The 17,497-nt window shown below is 43.4% G+C and overlaps 1 protein-coding gene across 1 annotated transcript in view; it reads right to left on the bottom strand.

Moving 5' to 3' along the window:
* LOC136675913 (rho guanine nucleotide exchange factor 2-like) overlaps positions 1-17,497 on the bottom strand; it is a 61,371-nt gene that overhangs the window by 19,363 nt on the left and 24,511 nt on the right. Inside the window, exon 8 of the mRNA XM_066652717.1 lies at positions 4,306-4,468. Coding sequence (XP_066508814.1) covers positions 4,306-4,468 — 163 coding nt within the window. The remainder of the gene's footprint in view (positions 1-4,305; positions 4,469-17,497) is intronic.

The raw sequence follows: 17,497 nt of genomic DNA, 5'->3' as shown, positions 1-17,497 counted from the left end.
CGGAGAACACACCACACTCCTCACAGACAGTCACCCGGAGGAAACCCACGCAGACACAGGGAGAACACACCACACTCCTCACAGATAGTCACCCAAAGGAAACCCACGCAGACACAGGGAGAACACACCACACTCCTCACAGACAGTCACCTGGAGGAAACTCACGCAGACACAGGGAGAACACACCACACTCCTCACAGATAGTCACCCAAAGGAAACCCACGCAGACACAGGGAGAACACACCACACTCCTCACAGACAGTCACCCGGAGGAAACTCACGCAGACACAGGGAGAACACACCACACTCCTCACAAATAGTCACCCAAAGGAAACCCACGCAGACACAGGGAGAACACACCACACTCCTCACAGACAGTCACCTGGAGGAAACCCACGCAGACACAGGGAGAACACACCACACTCCTCACAGATAGTCACCTGGAGGAAACTCACGCAGACACAGGGAGAACACACCACACTCCTCACAGATAGTCACCCAAAGGAAACCCACGCAGACACAGGGAGAACACACCACACTCCTCACAGATAGTCACCTGGAGGAAACTCACGCAGACACAGGGAGAACACACCACACTCCTCACAGATAGTCACCCAAAGGAAACCCACGCAGACACAGGGAGAACACACCACACTCCTCACAGACAGTCACCCAAAGGAAACCCACGCAGACACAGGGAGAACACACCACACTCCTCACAGACAGTCACCCGGAGGAAACTCACGCAGACACAGGGAGAACACACCACACTCCTCACAGATAGTCACCCAAAGGAAACCCACGCAGACACAGGGAGAACACACCACACTCCTCACAGACAGTCACCTGGAGGAAACTCACGCAGACACAGGGAGAACACACTACACTCCTCACAGACAGTCACCCGGAGGAAACCCACGCAGACACAGGGAGAACACACCACACTCCTCACAGACAGTCACCCGGAGGAAACCCACGCAGACACAGAGAGAACACACCACACTCCTCACATAATTACAAGAATTATTCTATAAATGCAACTAAAATATTATCAACACATTTATCATTTATCATCTTTGACATAACTTAAAAAATGCCAGCCCTTTACACAGTGTAAAAATGTCATTATGAATTTAAACTAAAAATAAACAAAAAGTACTTTTTTATTTGGAGAGAAAAAATACCTAATTTACATTAAAGTGTTAATTAAACACTACATATTTAGTGCGTGTGATTTAGAGTGCGTCTCTCCCCACGTTTGTGAATGAACAATTGAAGTGTCAGATTTGATAGATTCTGCTCTCTCCGCATGGGGGGTAATTAAATGTCTGGAAGTCATTTGGGACTCAGACTGTTGGAGCATGTTAGTGTCACTCAGCCTGACAACACTGGAGCAGCAAATAACAGCATGACACGATGCATTTGACAGAAACATTACAACATGCGCATGGTTTATGTCACAACACGTTTAAAGTGTATTCAACACTGCATTTATCCTCATGAGGTGCCGTGTATTGCTCTGGTTGTGTTTAATGGACTCTGCATCAGCGTTAATCACTTTTTTCAGAATATTATCCTCAAAATGTCAGACTAAATCATTTAGATGCAAATCCCCAAGAGCTTTTTGATATGAAACTGTTCTAGAGAATTTTACCATTTGCGGTAACCAGACATGCAAATAATAATCACTATATTTAACCCTATATGTTACATAATAACTTACATAATAATAAATTCATTAACGAATATTAATAATTCAATAAACTCAGCAAAGACTGATTACAGTGAAAAGATGAAAAGTCATCTTATTGGTAGTCATTAATATCACTGATAGTCTACGCCCCTCCATTAGCAGAACTGCCGTATGCAGAGGAGAGAGGAGGTGCTGGATCCATTTTACCGCAAGGTCATATAGGAGAGGTAACGCTGACCTCAGCATAGCCACAAGGACACAAGAACAACCAAGCAGTGCTCTTGCAGCAGCAGGTTTGGAGATGTGTCTTCACATAAACATCCATTAATCTCCCCTCTGTCCACAGCTTTTCTCCTCTCCACCACCTTTTACATTTACATCTTATCCATGTAGAAGGTGCATTCATCAAGCCGTTACTTACAAATCATACAAGGAGATGGACCCCGACCCCCCGTTAAAAAAAAAAAAAAAAACACACTTGAAAAGTCCTACAGCACCTTGTTTTTTTTGTTTGTTTATTTATTTAAAACAGCATTTACATATGAATGGTTTTATTTATTTGTTTACTTTACCTGTAAATATATTTGGAGGAATCTAATTGGAGGAAACCAGGTCACGGACTAAAGCTAATAAGGTTATTGACCTTCAAAAAATATACTTACAAGAATTAGCTTGAAATTGTTGGCCACAAAATTAGCATATTTTATTGGACACCATTACAGCTGATAATCATTGGTTCTGATGTATCCAAATTTGATGCAATTACATTGACACCTCTACCTTGCTGCACATTAACACTGCTACGCCTCCACCTACACTCCCCAATCTGTCTGTCTCTCAGTCTCTCTCTCTCTCTCCCTCTATCCCCCAGCTGTTCCTCTGGCCTGGTGGAGAGGCTGCTGGGGCTCTCCTGCTCACACTGCCTCTATTGTCTGAATGGTGCAGTAGTGTGGGGGTGGTGCTGGAAGTCAGCAGCTGATTGATTTTTGGAGGGGGGCTGAAGAGGGTGATAGGGGGATGGGGAAAGGAGGAGGGAGAGAGAGAGAGAGAGAGATGGGAGAGCTGCAGGAGATATCCCTGCAGTTAGCTCTCCAGCTTACACGTCTCTCTCTCCATCTGTTCTTATTTCTCTTTTGATGTCTGTCTCTCTTTCCTCTAAAACAATTGTATTCTGAGGGGAGGGGAGTTTCTTGAAATAAAACCAATGTAAAGATATGGGGAAATATATGAGTATCTATATGTAATAATACAGTGCTGGACAAAAAACCTCTCCATTTATGTTATATTTTGCAATATTACTGAGAAGATTAGATTTAAGTGCAACTTGCACAGAGGAGGTATGTTTCTAAGAGAGGTTTTTTTTACATAAAGGAAATGAGGCGCCTAACAACAATGCAACACCCATCCCTAGCAGATTTCAACCTGCTTCAGGTCTGTCCACTGTGAGAAGGCTCATTATAATGGTTCTACAAGGATGCACTACATACTGCTATAATTAAGAATCTGTTTTATATATTAAATGTCGGCTCTGTGTTTTGTTTCCACCATAAACTGGACCTAAATGCTGAGTGGACTCTGGATTTTGTCCAGTGTGGTCATATACTATAATAATGCAGTTGTGCACCTTTTGGAAAATGCACGTTAGCATTTTTGCCTCCACTTTCCCTACAGATTATATTATATACATTCTTTCTCTCTCTCTCTCTCTCTCTCGCTCTCTCGCTCGCTCTCTCGCTCGCTCTCATGCTCTCTCACTTTCCCTCTTTTGCTCTCTCTCTCTCTCTCTCTCTCGCGCTCTCTCTCCCTTTTGCTCTCTCTCTCGCTCTCTCTCTCTTGCTCTCTTCCATTGAGTGGTAAGAAGGCTTTTGCTGGACGGGTTGGATGATGATAAATTGCTCAGGCTACTTGGCACACGCGCAGAGCTCTTGCCTGTGCCGCGAATTCCCCTGCACCAAATGCGAGAACACAGTCAGCACATCCCTGATTAAGTCACACACTCCAAAGCCGTCAGCATATCCCTGATTAATTCACACTCATAGAATCTCCACATTTCTCTAGTTCGATAACAACCTCATTGCCTCACTCCGCAAGCTTTAACAATGTATTTTATTGACGAGTTACCAATGCACAGGTGAGGGGCTACACTTCATTAGGGCAGATTGTTGGGGGGCGGGGTTTGAATACAGTCCAAGGCTCACAGACAATCATTTGGAAACATGCAGTTAATAACATTTAAGGTTGTGTTTCACTGTTGCTGAATCAATAGCTATGATCACAACTATATTATACTACTATTAACTCAAGTCTGTTATTGCATTGGTTATAAGGCATTTAAAGCCCTCATCCTTTTAAGAAGAATGGAAAATGGTGGGCCTTCTTCACCAATAACGCCATGTTTCAGATCTACGGATACTTTTATTCGATTTCTGAGGAGCCCATCCCACTAAAGCTTAAAACCCAAGCTACATTTTGAACAATCAAACCCAAAGACTAGTATAAAAACGACACACCCGCCGTCTTTTAAGTGATCGAAATCGTGCTCCAGCAGTTTTACACAGTGATAGAAAACACAGCAGCACAAAGAAAGCTCTAGACGTGGATGTGAGACTCACTGGGGCAGCTGAGGGCCTCCTTGGCTGTGATGCTCTTGTTGCAGGCTGAGCAGAGCGTGGTGGCGGATACAGTGAGGGAGGTGAAGAGATGGCCGTTGCTGTAGCGTGCCTCCCGTTCCCGTGCCTCCTTCTCTCGCTCCTTCATCCTCTCCTTTTCTTTGTTCTGCATGCGAAAGGAGAAACATGAAAGATCAGCCGATACAATCATCATACGATCATAATGTTTTTTTTTTAAACATGGAGGATATTACTTCCCCGCACAAGCCTTCCGTTCACAATCATGTTTTATTAGGCTGTAAACCCGTATTCCCAACAACAGTCAGATATTGATGTGATGGACACATTAAGTGAAGGTAAACTCCTCCTTGTTCCTGTGGTGGGGAGTTTTGCATAATTCATCTGGGATTTCATGCCTCTAGTCAAGACGAATTGCACCATATCAGCTCCTTGTTTATCTTAGTCTCTGAGCCACGTACGAGTGTGGAACCTCACTACCATGACTGGTTTCTCTGCGTAGCAGTAAGCACCTTGTATATTTTGGGAATCAGATTCATTCATGATGCTCACCTATGCATTAATCGTCTGCTGCTTATTGGTAAATACAAAGAGAAAACAGTCAAACGAATTAAAAAACCAGACAGATATAAAGCAACTGTCATCACTGCCACGTCCATATTTGTTGAGTAGGTTTCCCAGACGGAGATTAAGCCCAGCCTTGGACTGTCCCTCCATAACACTGTAGTCCAGGCCTAGGTTTAATCCCGGTTTGGTAAAACTAACTCGATAGGTTCGCCATTGTGTGTCAAGATGGTTATGCACCAGTGGCGGATGCTGGTCTTTCAAGGAGGGGAAGCTCAATCTCGGCCTACATCATAAAATGTGTCGGTTTATTTATACGTAAATTCTACCCTCCGTTCCTTTTCAAGAAAATGATCTGTGACCCTGTCGTACCAACAAGGCGTCTTTTCCAGGGACTTGACTAGTGTTCTCTCAATGGCCAGCAGAGCTAGGCTGCTTTAACGGCCTTGGCCCATGTGAAGTGTGTCCGCCTGTGCTCCCACGGATCTTTACACCAAAGGATCGCTGATTCGCTCGTTTCGCTGTCAATCAAAAAGGGATTCAGCCTCAGACAGATCATCCAATCATCATGCAGCAGCTGAGCGTCCGGGCCAGCCGAGGCCAGCCCACTGCCCCATAGACCCCCAGAGACGCTGAGCGTCCGATGGGCGGGACAAAGCCCATCCAATGACTCGTCTCGTTTCACTGCACTTCACTGCTTCGCTATTGAACTCTGTGGATGCTCAGCGTCCTCACTGTTTAAAGCACTGTGAAGCTGCGGGAATGATTGAGAGGAAAGCTAAGCTTCCCTTGCAGTCTTAGAGCAATCGCCTCTGTTATGCACTGAAGTCTTGTTTTTTTGTAACCAGTCATTAGCTTGTGTTCTTTTAATTGATTGTGAATATCGATGGAGTCTGTTATTGGTACCTTGATTCCATCTCTCTATTGCTTATTGATTCCCCCTGAAACAGCTGTAAAGAGACAGCATTCTCAACAGCCTCTGGCTTACTTAATGTTACAGCACCATTTCCAAAGACAACCTTATTTCAGAAATAAAAACACCATTTCAAGAGTATTTACTTCATCCTCGATGAAAAATTGCAATGTTAACATTATTATAATGAAAGGACCTCACAAACAAAGGGGGAAGTGTAAACATGGACTTGTATAACCAGCAGGAGGACGTCGTAAACCGAGAGGCGAAGCAGGACTGGATTTGTAATGCTTTTGAAGGGAAAGTCTGGTTTTTGGCGTGGGGGCTGAAGCAGGCCAGGTGTGAATGCCTGTTCCAGCTGTTCCTGGCATGAGGTTTACTTTATCCTGCACATTTCATTTTGACCCAGTGAACACACGCTGCTCTGCTTCTCGCGGGGCAGAGAAATGACATCTCAAGCCTTAAGCGGCTTTGTTCGGAAAAACAAACGACCTACTCTACTTCTCTTTAAGACAGAGGGAGATCTCAGATGCCGAGTGTTTGTGTGCGCCCTTAGTTAGTGTTATGCAGCTCTTGTCATGAACATGTGTATAGTGCAGATCTGAGCTAGGGTCTGTATAAAACGTAAGCTGGATTCACTGCATAACTTGCATTGCAATTACATATGTATATAATACCAATTTTCTGGAAAGAATTAGATAATAAAAAAGAATAACAAAGCAAGAGATAAAACACTTATTATTACGGCACTAATGACATTAATGGTATTGGGAGGGACGAGGTAAGGTGCTTGTTTGAACCTCCAGACAGTCCCCGGATTAATTGCCGGACTCCAGCAGAGATGAGAGCTGTTGGCCTGGCCAGCACTCACAGCTATAGGCTGGAAAAGTGCTTGTTAAGGTATTTCTATAGCAACCACCCGCGCGCTCCCCTGCCACAAATGCAGCTGGTGAAAGACTGCCTGCCTTCTTTGCTTTTCTCCAGCATTCGCTCGATAATTCCTAGTCTGCTTCTCTCTGTGTGATTATCATGTGCCGGATGGCCACGAGTAGTTGTTTAATTTGGATAAAGCTTTGGATAAGGCTACACGGCCTGTGTTGTGTACAGTACAATTCACAGCCGCGCAAAAATATAACCTTCATTCAAAGGCGCTAGAAGCTGCATCAATCTTGTAGACATTTCTGAAAGAGGACTGACAGACTAAGCCTCTTCTGTTCGGAGTAGGCTTGATATTAGGTGCTGGAGCACCACTGTAGAGCTGCAGTCCGGCACACGCACATTACTGAGGTCAGTTACTGTTGTTGAATGGTTAGTTCCGGACCTAAATTCATCCCAAAATTATGATTGGAGGATTTGTACCTTTCTTGTCAGCCCTTGGCGCCGGGTAAACTTATGTTCAGTACTTTTCTAAGGAGACTATTCATGGTGTGTGTTCACTACTGAATACTGGTATTGGCCATGGCTGCACTTTAAGGGAGCAACATTTAAAAGTGTTTTTGAACACCTTTGGGCACACAGTGCATCACATTGGACTTTTGACAGAGATGGTATTGATGAAGATTCAAGAACACATCAATCTGTTAAATTCAGTGCAACTCCCTTCCTTTTCTCATCTCGGTCTGAAGAAATAGATAATGGGGAATGTGTTAAAGTCATGAGAGAGAGAGAGAGGGGGAAAGAGAGAGACAGAAAGACGGACAGAGAGGGAGAGAGAAAGAGAGGGAGAGAAAGAGAGAGAGACAGAGAGAGAGAAAGCGACAGAGAAAGACGGACAGAGAGGGAGAGAGACAGGGACAGAGGGAGAGAGAAAGAGAGAGGGAGAGAGAGAGGGAGAGAAAGAGATACAGGGACAGAGAGAGAGAGAGAGAAAGAGAGAGAGGGAGAGAAAGAGAGAGGGAGACAGAGAGAGAGAGAGAGAGAGAGAAAGAGAGAGGGAGAGAAAGAGAGACAGACAGAGAGAGAGAGAGAGAGAGAGAGAGACAGAGAGAGACAGAGAGAGACAGAGAGAGGGAGACAGAGAGAGAGGGAGAAAGAGAGAGAGAGAGAGAGAGAGAGAGAGAGAGAGAGAAAGAGGGACAGAGAGAGACAGAGAGAGAGAGCCTGAGAAGAATGCTGCAAATTCTTTTCATAGACAGGCGCCAACTCCAAATTGCAACCAAATGCAACCAAAAGCTTCTAGCGAGCGAAGGAAGTTCTTTCCTTTGGGAAACAAAAAAGCCACTGATACAGTAGCTGTCTAAGGGAAGTTTAAAACTTGAGCTGGACTCAAACTCTGTACACTGACCTCCCACACAAAAAAACACATCCATCACTTCCTCTCCATTTCAGATACTTATCCTCAGCTGCGTAACAGTGGATATAAAATCTGTCATCATGCTGTTTATTAAAGTAGATCTGGCCTTTGTAGTGGATTGAACTGAGCTTAATATATAATGAAGTCCAGTGGGGGGAAGCTGAAACTGTCCTGACGCTGTTATCTGTACAAAGCAGAGATCTGCAAACCCACAGGACTCACCCACCATCATGTAGCTCCCAGAAACTCAATTTTCAAAGCTACTGGACACTGTATTTATCGACCATAGGTACATTTTTAGATACAGAGACCACAAATACAGAACATAATATTAGAATCAACAGAGAATCCCATCCCAAATGTCCTGTAAATATAAAGATTTTACGATCCTCGTGGTCTAAACTGCAGAAAGTCATGCCGTCAACTGCCTCAGAAGAAGCCATATTGGAGTAAATGTTTAACATGAACATCACTTGTCCTCTGGAGTTGAAAGTGCCTGCTGTGTTTATTATCAGAAGCTAGCAGAGTTATGGAGGAAGTCTCAGTTCCTCTTCTGTATCAGCTGCTCTCTTAGTTTCTGACATCTGCATATGTCCAACCGCTCCGGTTATAGCTATGACCAGTGTTTGGTTTTCATTTCTATTTGATTCTATGATTCAGTGTGTGATGGAGACCTGCAGAAAAGGTTCGACAGTCCACCTGCACAGCAGAGCTTCCAAATAAATGAAACGCAGTGCTTTGAGGCTTGGTTACAATATAAATACATCTGCATAGTCTGCTTACTACAGGGAATTCAGTCCCACTGCTTCACAGGGTGTTTTGCCCACACTTGCTCAACTTGGGCTCGTGCAGAGCATCTCCAGACAATCCCAAATTGATTGGTGAATTATTGGAGATTATCCAAACGGTGTGTGCACAATGAAACACATTTCAGCATTTGGGTGCTGCTTAAAGTTGCAGAAATCACCCGTTAAAAAGTGAAGTCTAGATACGATCAGATTAACAGTGTTTTTTTCTGTCAGTGTTTCAATAAATTAACCTTCAAGAAAATTAAAATTACTTCTTTTTGGCCACAGAACAGACTTCCCATAACAGTGCAGCGGGGGTGAGACCTGGGTTACCAAGGAAACGAGAAGAAAACAGAGGGCGTGTGGTGACACAATCGACCAGAAGTTATTGAGAAAAGAAGCTGTTGCAGTTGTTGCGCAAAAGATGCTCCTTTCTGCAAACTCTTAGAAATGAGTCAATACACGTCTGCCAAAGACTTAACCCATTAACTGCAGGATTCGAATTAAGAAATTTATTATAGTCACCAATAACATATATTTTGGCTGCTATTATTAATGTAATCCAATGTTTTGCAGTAGGTACAAACAGTGTAGACGATGCTGGACACAGGGCAGGGCTGGGACTCAGGGGGGAGCTCCCAGCAGGCACAGCGGTCTTTGTAGTTTGTAGTTGGGGTTTTATTTTGTTGTTACTGTTGTGTATATAAATGTGTGCGTTTGTGTGCTTAGACTTTGTTGCTGGGAGCTCACTGTCAAGCAGAAGGGAGTCTACCGTCATGTGATTTTCAAATCACATGACACGTTTTATGATCTGATTGTAATTTGTCGCAATAGAAAACAAGTGATAACATCCCTGACCCCTGGTCAAATCTCTGTAACACACAGCCTCTCTCAGCAACTGTAGATGAAATCAAGGCTCACTCGTCTTGAACCGTATGGTAAAGCAAACGCCCAGACGGGCTTCAGTGACTTTGTTTCCAGCTGAGTACCCTACTGTAAAACAGGGTGTGTCTGCTGGGGGTCTCGCCCTCTTTACGTCTCCGTGAGAACACACTAGTCTGGCCCTCGTGCTTTCACCCAGCTCACTGGGCCGGAATGAGAGCGTTCTTATCTGAGGCCGAATTACAGTTCAATTAACCTCAATATAACAGAACAGAACTCCTCGGGATACAAGACCAGACTGACCTCAAAACACTGCTTGCAGCTGCAATAAAGGATGAAGAAAGGAGATTAAATCAGTGACGGTGGACTTTGGACTGGGTTTATACCTGCGATGGTATCATGAGTTCATGGCAGCGATACTGTAAACATGAAGAAACAATGCTGATTAAAGCGCTTTCATCTCCAAAGCTACAATAAACTGTTTTTTAGCAGTTGGAAATAAAACAGAGCTAGAAACAAAGATGAGACAAGAGCGAAACTGCAAATTAAACAGCACTCACTATGTGTTTAAAGGACTGTGGAGAGTGAGGATAACTTCATGGTATCATCACAACACATCGGAGCTGAAGGGTTATCATTGCCACCACAGCCCACAGTCAAAGATATTACACTCTGCTGCATAAACAGAATGAAGTTCAGCAGCTAAACATAAGAGTCTTGTGATTTTTAGTGCTGGCGTTTGTTAAATTAAAGCAACACGGTCCCTAAGGACCTAACCATATTAGCCAATCTGCTTTACACTAGGTCTCTCTCTCTGTGTAAAACATCTAGAACATTTGGCCTTCAGCACAAGGCAGCAGTCACCTGACTGTAATCTCCTTTAATGCCAGTCTACCACTGAAATCCCCTCTGCAGTTAATAGGTGTGCGCCGATGGTCCATCTGAAACTAAGATGCTGTAAACATCAGCAACGGCAACAGCTACAGCTACGTACTCTCAGACTAGGTCCAGCATTGTAAGATTTGAAATATCAACAGAGCTAGGGATAATCTAGGGAGCTCTTATGGTTAAAAGGCTAATATGTGGTGAAATAAATAAATAAATAACAAATAAATACAGTGATATGGCAACAATTCAACATCACAATACCTATGTGACACATAACTACAATTCATACTCAATTTAGACTTATTTCCTGACACCCGTACTGTCACATGACTTATCTGAACAACGATGACCCATTGTCATACTCTTGACCTCCACAGTGTCATTTTTCTCGTCCTATCACAGTTTCAGGAAGTCGTCTGTATTACGAACAACACCAGAAGAGCATGTGTGAATGAGGTCTGAGGTCACGGCCGGCGACCAACAACAGGATCATTTACCTGAGAATTATAAAAGGACCTGGCTTTCATGGAAATAGGCAAGAGCCCGTATTAATAATCCCTCATTTGTCCTCAGGTTGGAGGGGGGTAAGAAAAAAAAAAAAAGAAAAGCAAACAGAGGGTTGCTTTGGGAAAGGAAAGGGCTGAATGCCCAAAGGATAACCTCTGATAAGCGAGAGAGGAAAGAGGCACAGAGAACAAGCACTTGTATAGTTAGAGCTAGTGGGGGCCTCAGAGACTTGAAGGGTAGACAGATGAAGAAACAAAAAGAGAGAGAAAGAAAGAGAGGGCGAGAAGCCCCAGAGATCGGTGCACTGAGGAAGCAAAGGATAATGCCTGAAAAAGAGCAGAGTGAAGCAGGTAACTTGATTTCAGGGGCTATTGACAGGACAACAAAGAGAGAGAGAGTGAGAGAGAGAGAGATTAGATAAAGAACAGACAAAGAAAGGAGGAGCAGCAGGCAGGGGGTAAAGGAGAGAGATTTAGAGCAGCTCGAGGTTAGGAACTGTAGTATGAAGGTGGATTCACACACACACACAAGAATACAGTGAATGAACAGGTCCCAAACTGAGAGATAAGGCCTCACAGGCAAAGCAAGCCTTTAACTGAAATCTCCAATGTAAATATATGCAAATGTAACCGATAATGTAGTGCAAGGTTTCTAACACCAGTCCTGAGAACCCATTACTACTGCCCTGAGTTCCCTGCAAAAGCCTTAACCTTTAAATCGGCCTCAATGCCTTTAAATCTCCATAAACACTAATAAATAAATAGAAATATATCAAGTTGATTTGATGTGTGTGAGTATTTAACCCTTTCCAGAGACCTTTCGTTGTCTTTAATTGGGAATTTAACAAAACCATGCAAGGTATGGAGCGATGGTTTTGGTTAAAGATACTAATCCACCATTTAGAACCAGCACTGGGAATCCCCACAATGACTGTGCCCAGCCTAAGACAGATGGTGGGCAACTAGCAGTTTAGAGCATCCCCACCCCGATGTTGAAGAGGCACGGGGCGCTGGGCTAACGAGCAGAATCCAGTTAGCCCTCCTGCAGAGTGCACGCTCACCCCACTACAGCCGTCCCCAGAGAGCAGCGGGACGGCTAATTAATACACCCAGGCGGACGTCTAAGACAGCACACAGAGAGATCAAACCAGAATCACACCCACACACACCTGTCCAACTTCACGAAGCAAGAGAAAAGACGCTCTCTGTCCACGGTGCCGTGAAGCCGGCAGGCTTTGTGTATCAACAATTGCTCAACTGTGGAACTCTAACAATGAGTATGCTTCACTTCCGTATTGAAGTTACATCAAATAAAAGCAGGGATTATCCAAAACAAACTGTAATCTCTCATGATGATCCACTCTGTTGTAATATGTCTGTAATTGTGGCTAAATCAGTGCATGATAAGTTTTACAGGGAGAACAAAAATAAGCGTACAACAAGTCTAACCCAGCCAACTTCCTTGTATTTTCAACATATATGTCACAATATCAGATAATATTCAAGTTAGCACAGAATGAATGAAGTTAATATATTCTCCAAACGTGAAATAAGTTGCTTTAATTGTTCTGTTTCTTCACTTTTAACTTAAAGTCTAAGCAGCAGCGATATGAAAGTGTCAAACAAATAAATACAGTGGAGTTTGAGTTCTTAACTTGTGTTTATTGATCGTCAGAAAACATGTTATTTCTTACTAATTGAAGGAATAAGGTTTAAAAGACCGTTGGTCCCCCCCCCCCAAACGGTGTTGGGAAACACTGATAGGCGTCTTGCCTGTGACGTAGATGGTGGACAACAACTCTAGAAGCTGCACTTAATTTAATGCAAAATGAGGAAAAGGTGTGTTGTTTTTGGCTGCAATCATTCAATGTACAGTGGGACATCTGTGAACAAATGGCCCAAAGATCCCAAAATATCCAGAAAATGGACTAAATCTGTCCACTTTAAACGGGCACTTTGGAAAGGACCCTCCGCTCACTCCGTTATCTGTAGCTCATTTCACTGGCGCTTTTCCAACAATATGGACATGTAAGGACACCAACGAGAGGTGTTCAAGAGCCTCTGTAACATGGAGGTAAACAGGGTAAGGACACTCACTTCGCCTGTTTTAGTTGGTGTTAGTTAACGTTAGCTTGACTCGCTAAACTCGGTGTCTCAGATTATACTCGGCTACGTAGCTGCATTACGGAGGTTTATAGTGTCGGATGAGTTCGAGTTCGACTTCGATCACATTTACAAGAATAACGGTACCTCTACATTTGAGTTGAGCTTATTGCTAGGCTATTGTCATGAATAATGTTGGTTATTTAGCGAGATACTGTCATAACAGTCAGTCATAACAGTGTTTTACCGCGGCGTTGTTCAGCTGTTGTCCACCAGTGACGTCACAGTCGTGTTCGAGAATTTCCGTAGCGAGCTCGGGTTTTTCCGTCAATTTAATAAAATTGTCAGTTTTAAAACAAATTAAGCTGCTATTTTCATTTTAATTCATACTTATATCTGTCAGTAACTACAATAATGTGGAATATTCATGGAGGTCCATTAAGTGGTGCTTAGCCTTTAAACAAAGAGAAGTTGGCATCGTTTAGTGTGTGATATATATCACTACAATCTGAATCCGCTGTAAACAATAGTTAAACCATGACATTTTATTGACTTGATGCGTTTTTCTCTGCTTCTGTCCTGATTTAGACAGAGCAGCTTTGAATAATGAAGCCTTGTTTCCCAACAAATTTGATGTGAACACAGAGCAGGTATACCCTTGAGGAGGTGTATGTATGAACACAAATGTCAGAATATTTTCTACTGGACCCAGTGTAACCCAATGTAAATGAATCCAGCCAGTCCTAGTACCAAATCAGAATAATATCCAGGGGAGCCCCTGTGTGAACACTGTGTTCTGGACCTCCTGCACCCGCTACCCAAGCACCATCCTATGCCTAAACCATGCTAAATATTTCCTGTAGTAAGCACATGTCTGGACCTGATTCTCCTGACGTTTTCTATAGTTAATATGTAAAATGAGACTCCAACAACAACAATATTTTGTCCAGCACCAATACCCAAACTCAGCTTTTTCCACAGTGCTGAAAAGGAACTTGGCTTTGTTCATATTTTCCTCATCTTTTGTCTATTTAACTGCTAAAAATGCAGAAGCTGCAGCCGAACCAGATGAATGCACGTCGGTAAAGAGAGCTGAACTACATGAGTGTGCCTGAGGGAAGGTCAGATGCAGCTCAAGTGTGGTCTGTGGGAAGAAATTATGTGGAGAGCCGAGGAAGTGAGGTCACTTCCTGTGACCGACACTTAGTCAGATGTCTCCGACTGAGACCCAGACTCAAACAGACACGACTGGACGGTGGTCACTGACCTGGAACGACATTAGGAGAGTATCCTCGAAACAGTTTGCTTCAGTGGGTTAATACATCACTAGAACTGCATTCTCGTATTCTGTGGCCTTTAAGGTTTAGGTATAATAATTTGCCACCGTTTCAATTTCCCTTTAAAAAGACACCCGTTCTTTTAAATGGGAATGAGCCACTCACTGTTCACCCTGACCTGAGGGCATAGCAGTGAAGAGCAAGGAGCTGCAGCTCTGGTTAGCCATTTTCGCTCTGTTTTCTTATTAATCAGTTTGTTTTATGTGGTTTAACCCCACTGTGGGTGGAGGTACTTAGATGAGGAACAGTACAATTTCTCTCCTGACATCAATTATAACTTGCCTTGTTGAATCCCATGCTCTCTGACTTTGGCGGCCCACAAAAAAATGAACTAGGCCATCTTATTCCTCAGTGTGTGGACTGGTAGGTACTTTATATGCTTAAGTGTAAATTTCACTGTAGTAGTTGGAATCGAGAAGTCTGAGGGGAAATGTGTGATGATTTAACAAATGAGGATACTGTTTGTACAATACAAGTTGGTAGGGTTACATTACTAACGTTACGTTAGACTAGTAGCTTCAGTTCGCTATTTGCCTGAACAAAACAAACCCCAGAAAATTTTTGTTCTCGACAGGACAACTGTAACACATCTGAATGCCGAACTGCTCCTCCTTATAAAGAGATCTAGAAACCAAAGCTTGTTATGCCCACCTCCCTTGTCCCTTGCTTTCGTTCGCCTTTCCCACAAACCTCCTGTGAGTCTGAGTCTGCTCAGCTGTTGTACAGTTTCCCTGCCTGACATCAACTATAAAACGCTAACAGCTTTGTTGCCCTGCTGTTTGCACAGGTGTCCTCCCTCCCCTGATACACAGGGAGGGCAGTGTGTTAAAGCCCTTCACACCAACGTTACCCTGTTGACCGGTAAAGCCACGCAAAGACTCCTACATTTTCAAGCTCTGTCTGTTCTTTAATCCTCATTAACCACTGGCCTTTCCACGGGCCCCATAGCAACCTGACCCTCCGCCCCACCCGCACCTTCCCCTCGCTCTGGACAATTTCACCCGTCTCCACTTACTGCTTCTGACAAAGACCGGGGAGCAGCTTTAGAGGCCGTACCATGCCGTGTTTGGTGGGAGAGTTCTATTTAATTATCCGTGTAGGTTTGGGTTCTATACCTGCCGTTCTCTCACAGACAGTTAGCAACATCAAGCTAAAGCGTTTTCACCCACATTATTCACGAAGGAGGAAAGAATTACTCAAAGTTTACTAAACAGGCTCAGGTCACAGATGAGCAGCCAAGCACATGAACCACCAACATGATATGAACAACGTTTGTGGCTGGGGAAATATGCCTTATCTCTTCATTGTTGTGGCAACTCGGGCTTTGGCCATAAAGCAGGGTTCTACAGTAGTGAGATAACCGTTGATTGATCTATTTAATTGTAGAATTAATAACGCAAGTAATGAATATTGAACACCTAATCTGAAATACGTGGGAAAATGTCCATCACAAATAAAACAAAGCTATAAATAACTAAAGCAGGGCTATTTTTTTTTTATAACCAAGGTCATTGCCTGCATTACACTTAATGACCGGACACTACAACCTAGGGACGAAGACTCAAGGTCTTTACAGAGGTCCAAGTGACTTCACCAGCTGAACAGAAGGCCTTACACATTAAACAGGAACAAACACTGACAGTGAAATTAACCAGCCATGTTTTGATTTCCAATGGGTGGGTCCAAATTGGGAGACAACATCATTCTAGGCCTTCTGGAAGTCCTAGATACACCACAGACTCTGAATACCAGGCGTTTTCAGACCAGTCACTTGTTAAGAATGTAAAAACAGCACCTCTATGACATGTTGCTATTGTTAGCTTAGCACCAAAATGCTAAAAGTCTAGTTAGAATTAAGGGCTCGCTCCAATTGTCACCATTTAGTCACTACAACCTCATACAGAAAGTGCTTAGTGTCCGTTTACTAACATTAACAATAAATAACAACTGACTGGTGGCAGCTGTGTGTCAGCTGTAGCCTGTCGGGGCTCTGGGGGTCCTTACATCACACCAGTGCATGTCAAATGTCACACAGCACCAAGCTACAGTTGCTTTTTAATGGAAGGAACACTTGAAAGACACTCCTCTGACTGGGCATCTACAGGAACCAAGTGTTGTGTTGTTTTTCTGTCACAACACTGGCCTGAGGAAGTGAAAAAGATGATTTACCGTGTGAATTAATTAGTTAATAAATAGCGGTGGTGTGCCCTGTCTGGGACATTATACACGCTCAATACGGGATTGGGTCAGCCAGGGTAATGCTCGGCCTATTGTTCTTGGAACTTCCACACATTCACACACTGAGCGTACACAAAGAACTGGGTAAACATGAACACACACATGGTGTAAAAAAAAAAAAAAAAAAAAAAAAAGATATGACCATACGGTTCGAATGAGTTACAGTAAGAATGGGCGATGTTATACATATACATATATATATCAGGGTCAGGGTTCTTTAAGCTTTCTTTACGTTGTTAGTATATCCACATAAGTCATTTTCATATTGCCCGCCCTACCCTCATAGTCAGATACGCCTTCCTGAAATGTACTGAGTTGACTCATTTCTGCTAAAACAGCCTATAACTGAGTCACAGGCAGAAACCCCTCCTACATGAAAGCAGGATGTGAAAAGTATAACCCAAACAAAATCCCCATGGCCTCATAACCATCCAGAGGTGTCAACACCCACAGGGGGTAAAAGGGCATTTGACCCAGGGTCATTGGGCTAAGTGTGACTAGCTAAACACATCAGTCTCTACTTGTTGTAAAGGTGCATTCATACGATCATTGTGTGGGCCTCAAAACCGCCGACTTCTAGCTGTGAACACTGAGATATACAAAGAAATAAACACAATCTAAACACACTGAGCCTCGATCATTATGGGTCCTTGTAATAACAAAAG

Source organism: Hoplias malabaricus, chromosome X1, assembly GCF_029633855.1.
Source record: "Hoplias malabaricus isolate fHopMal1 chromosome X1, fHopMal1.hap1, whole genome shotgun sequence".
NCBI classification, from domain to species: Eukaryota; Metazoa; Chordata; class Actinopteri; order Characiformes; family Erythrinidae; genus Hoplias; species Hoplias malabaricus.
This window is presented reverse-complemented; position numbering and strand designations above follow the sequence as displayed.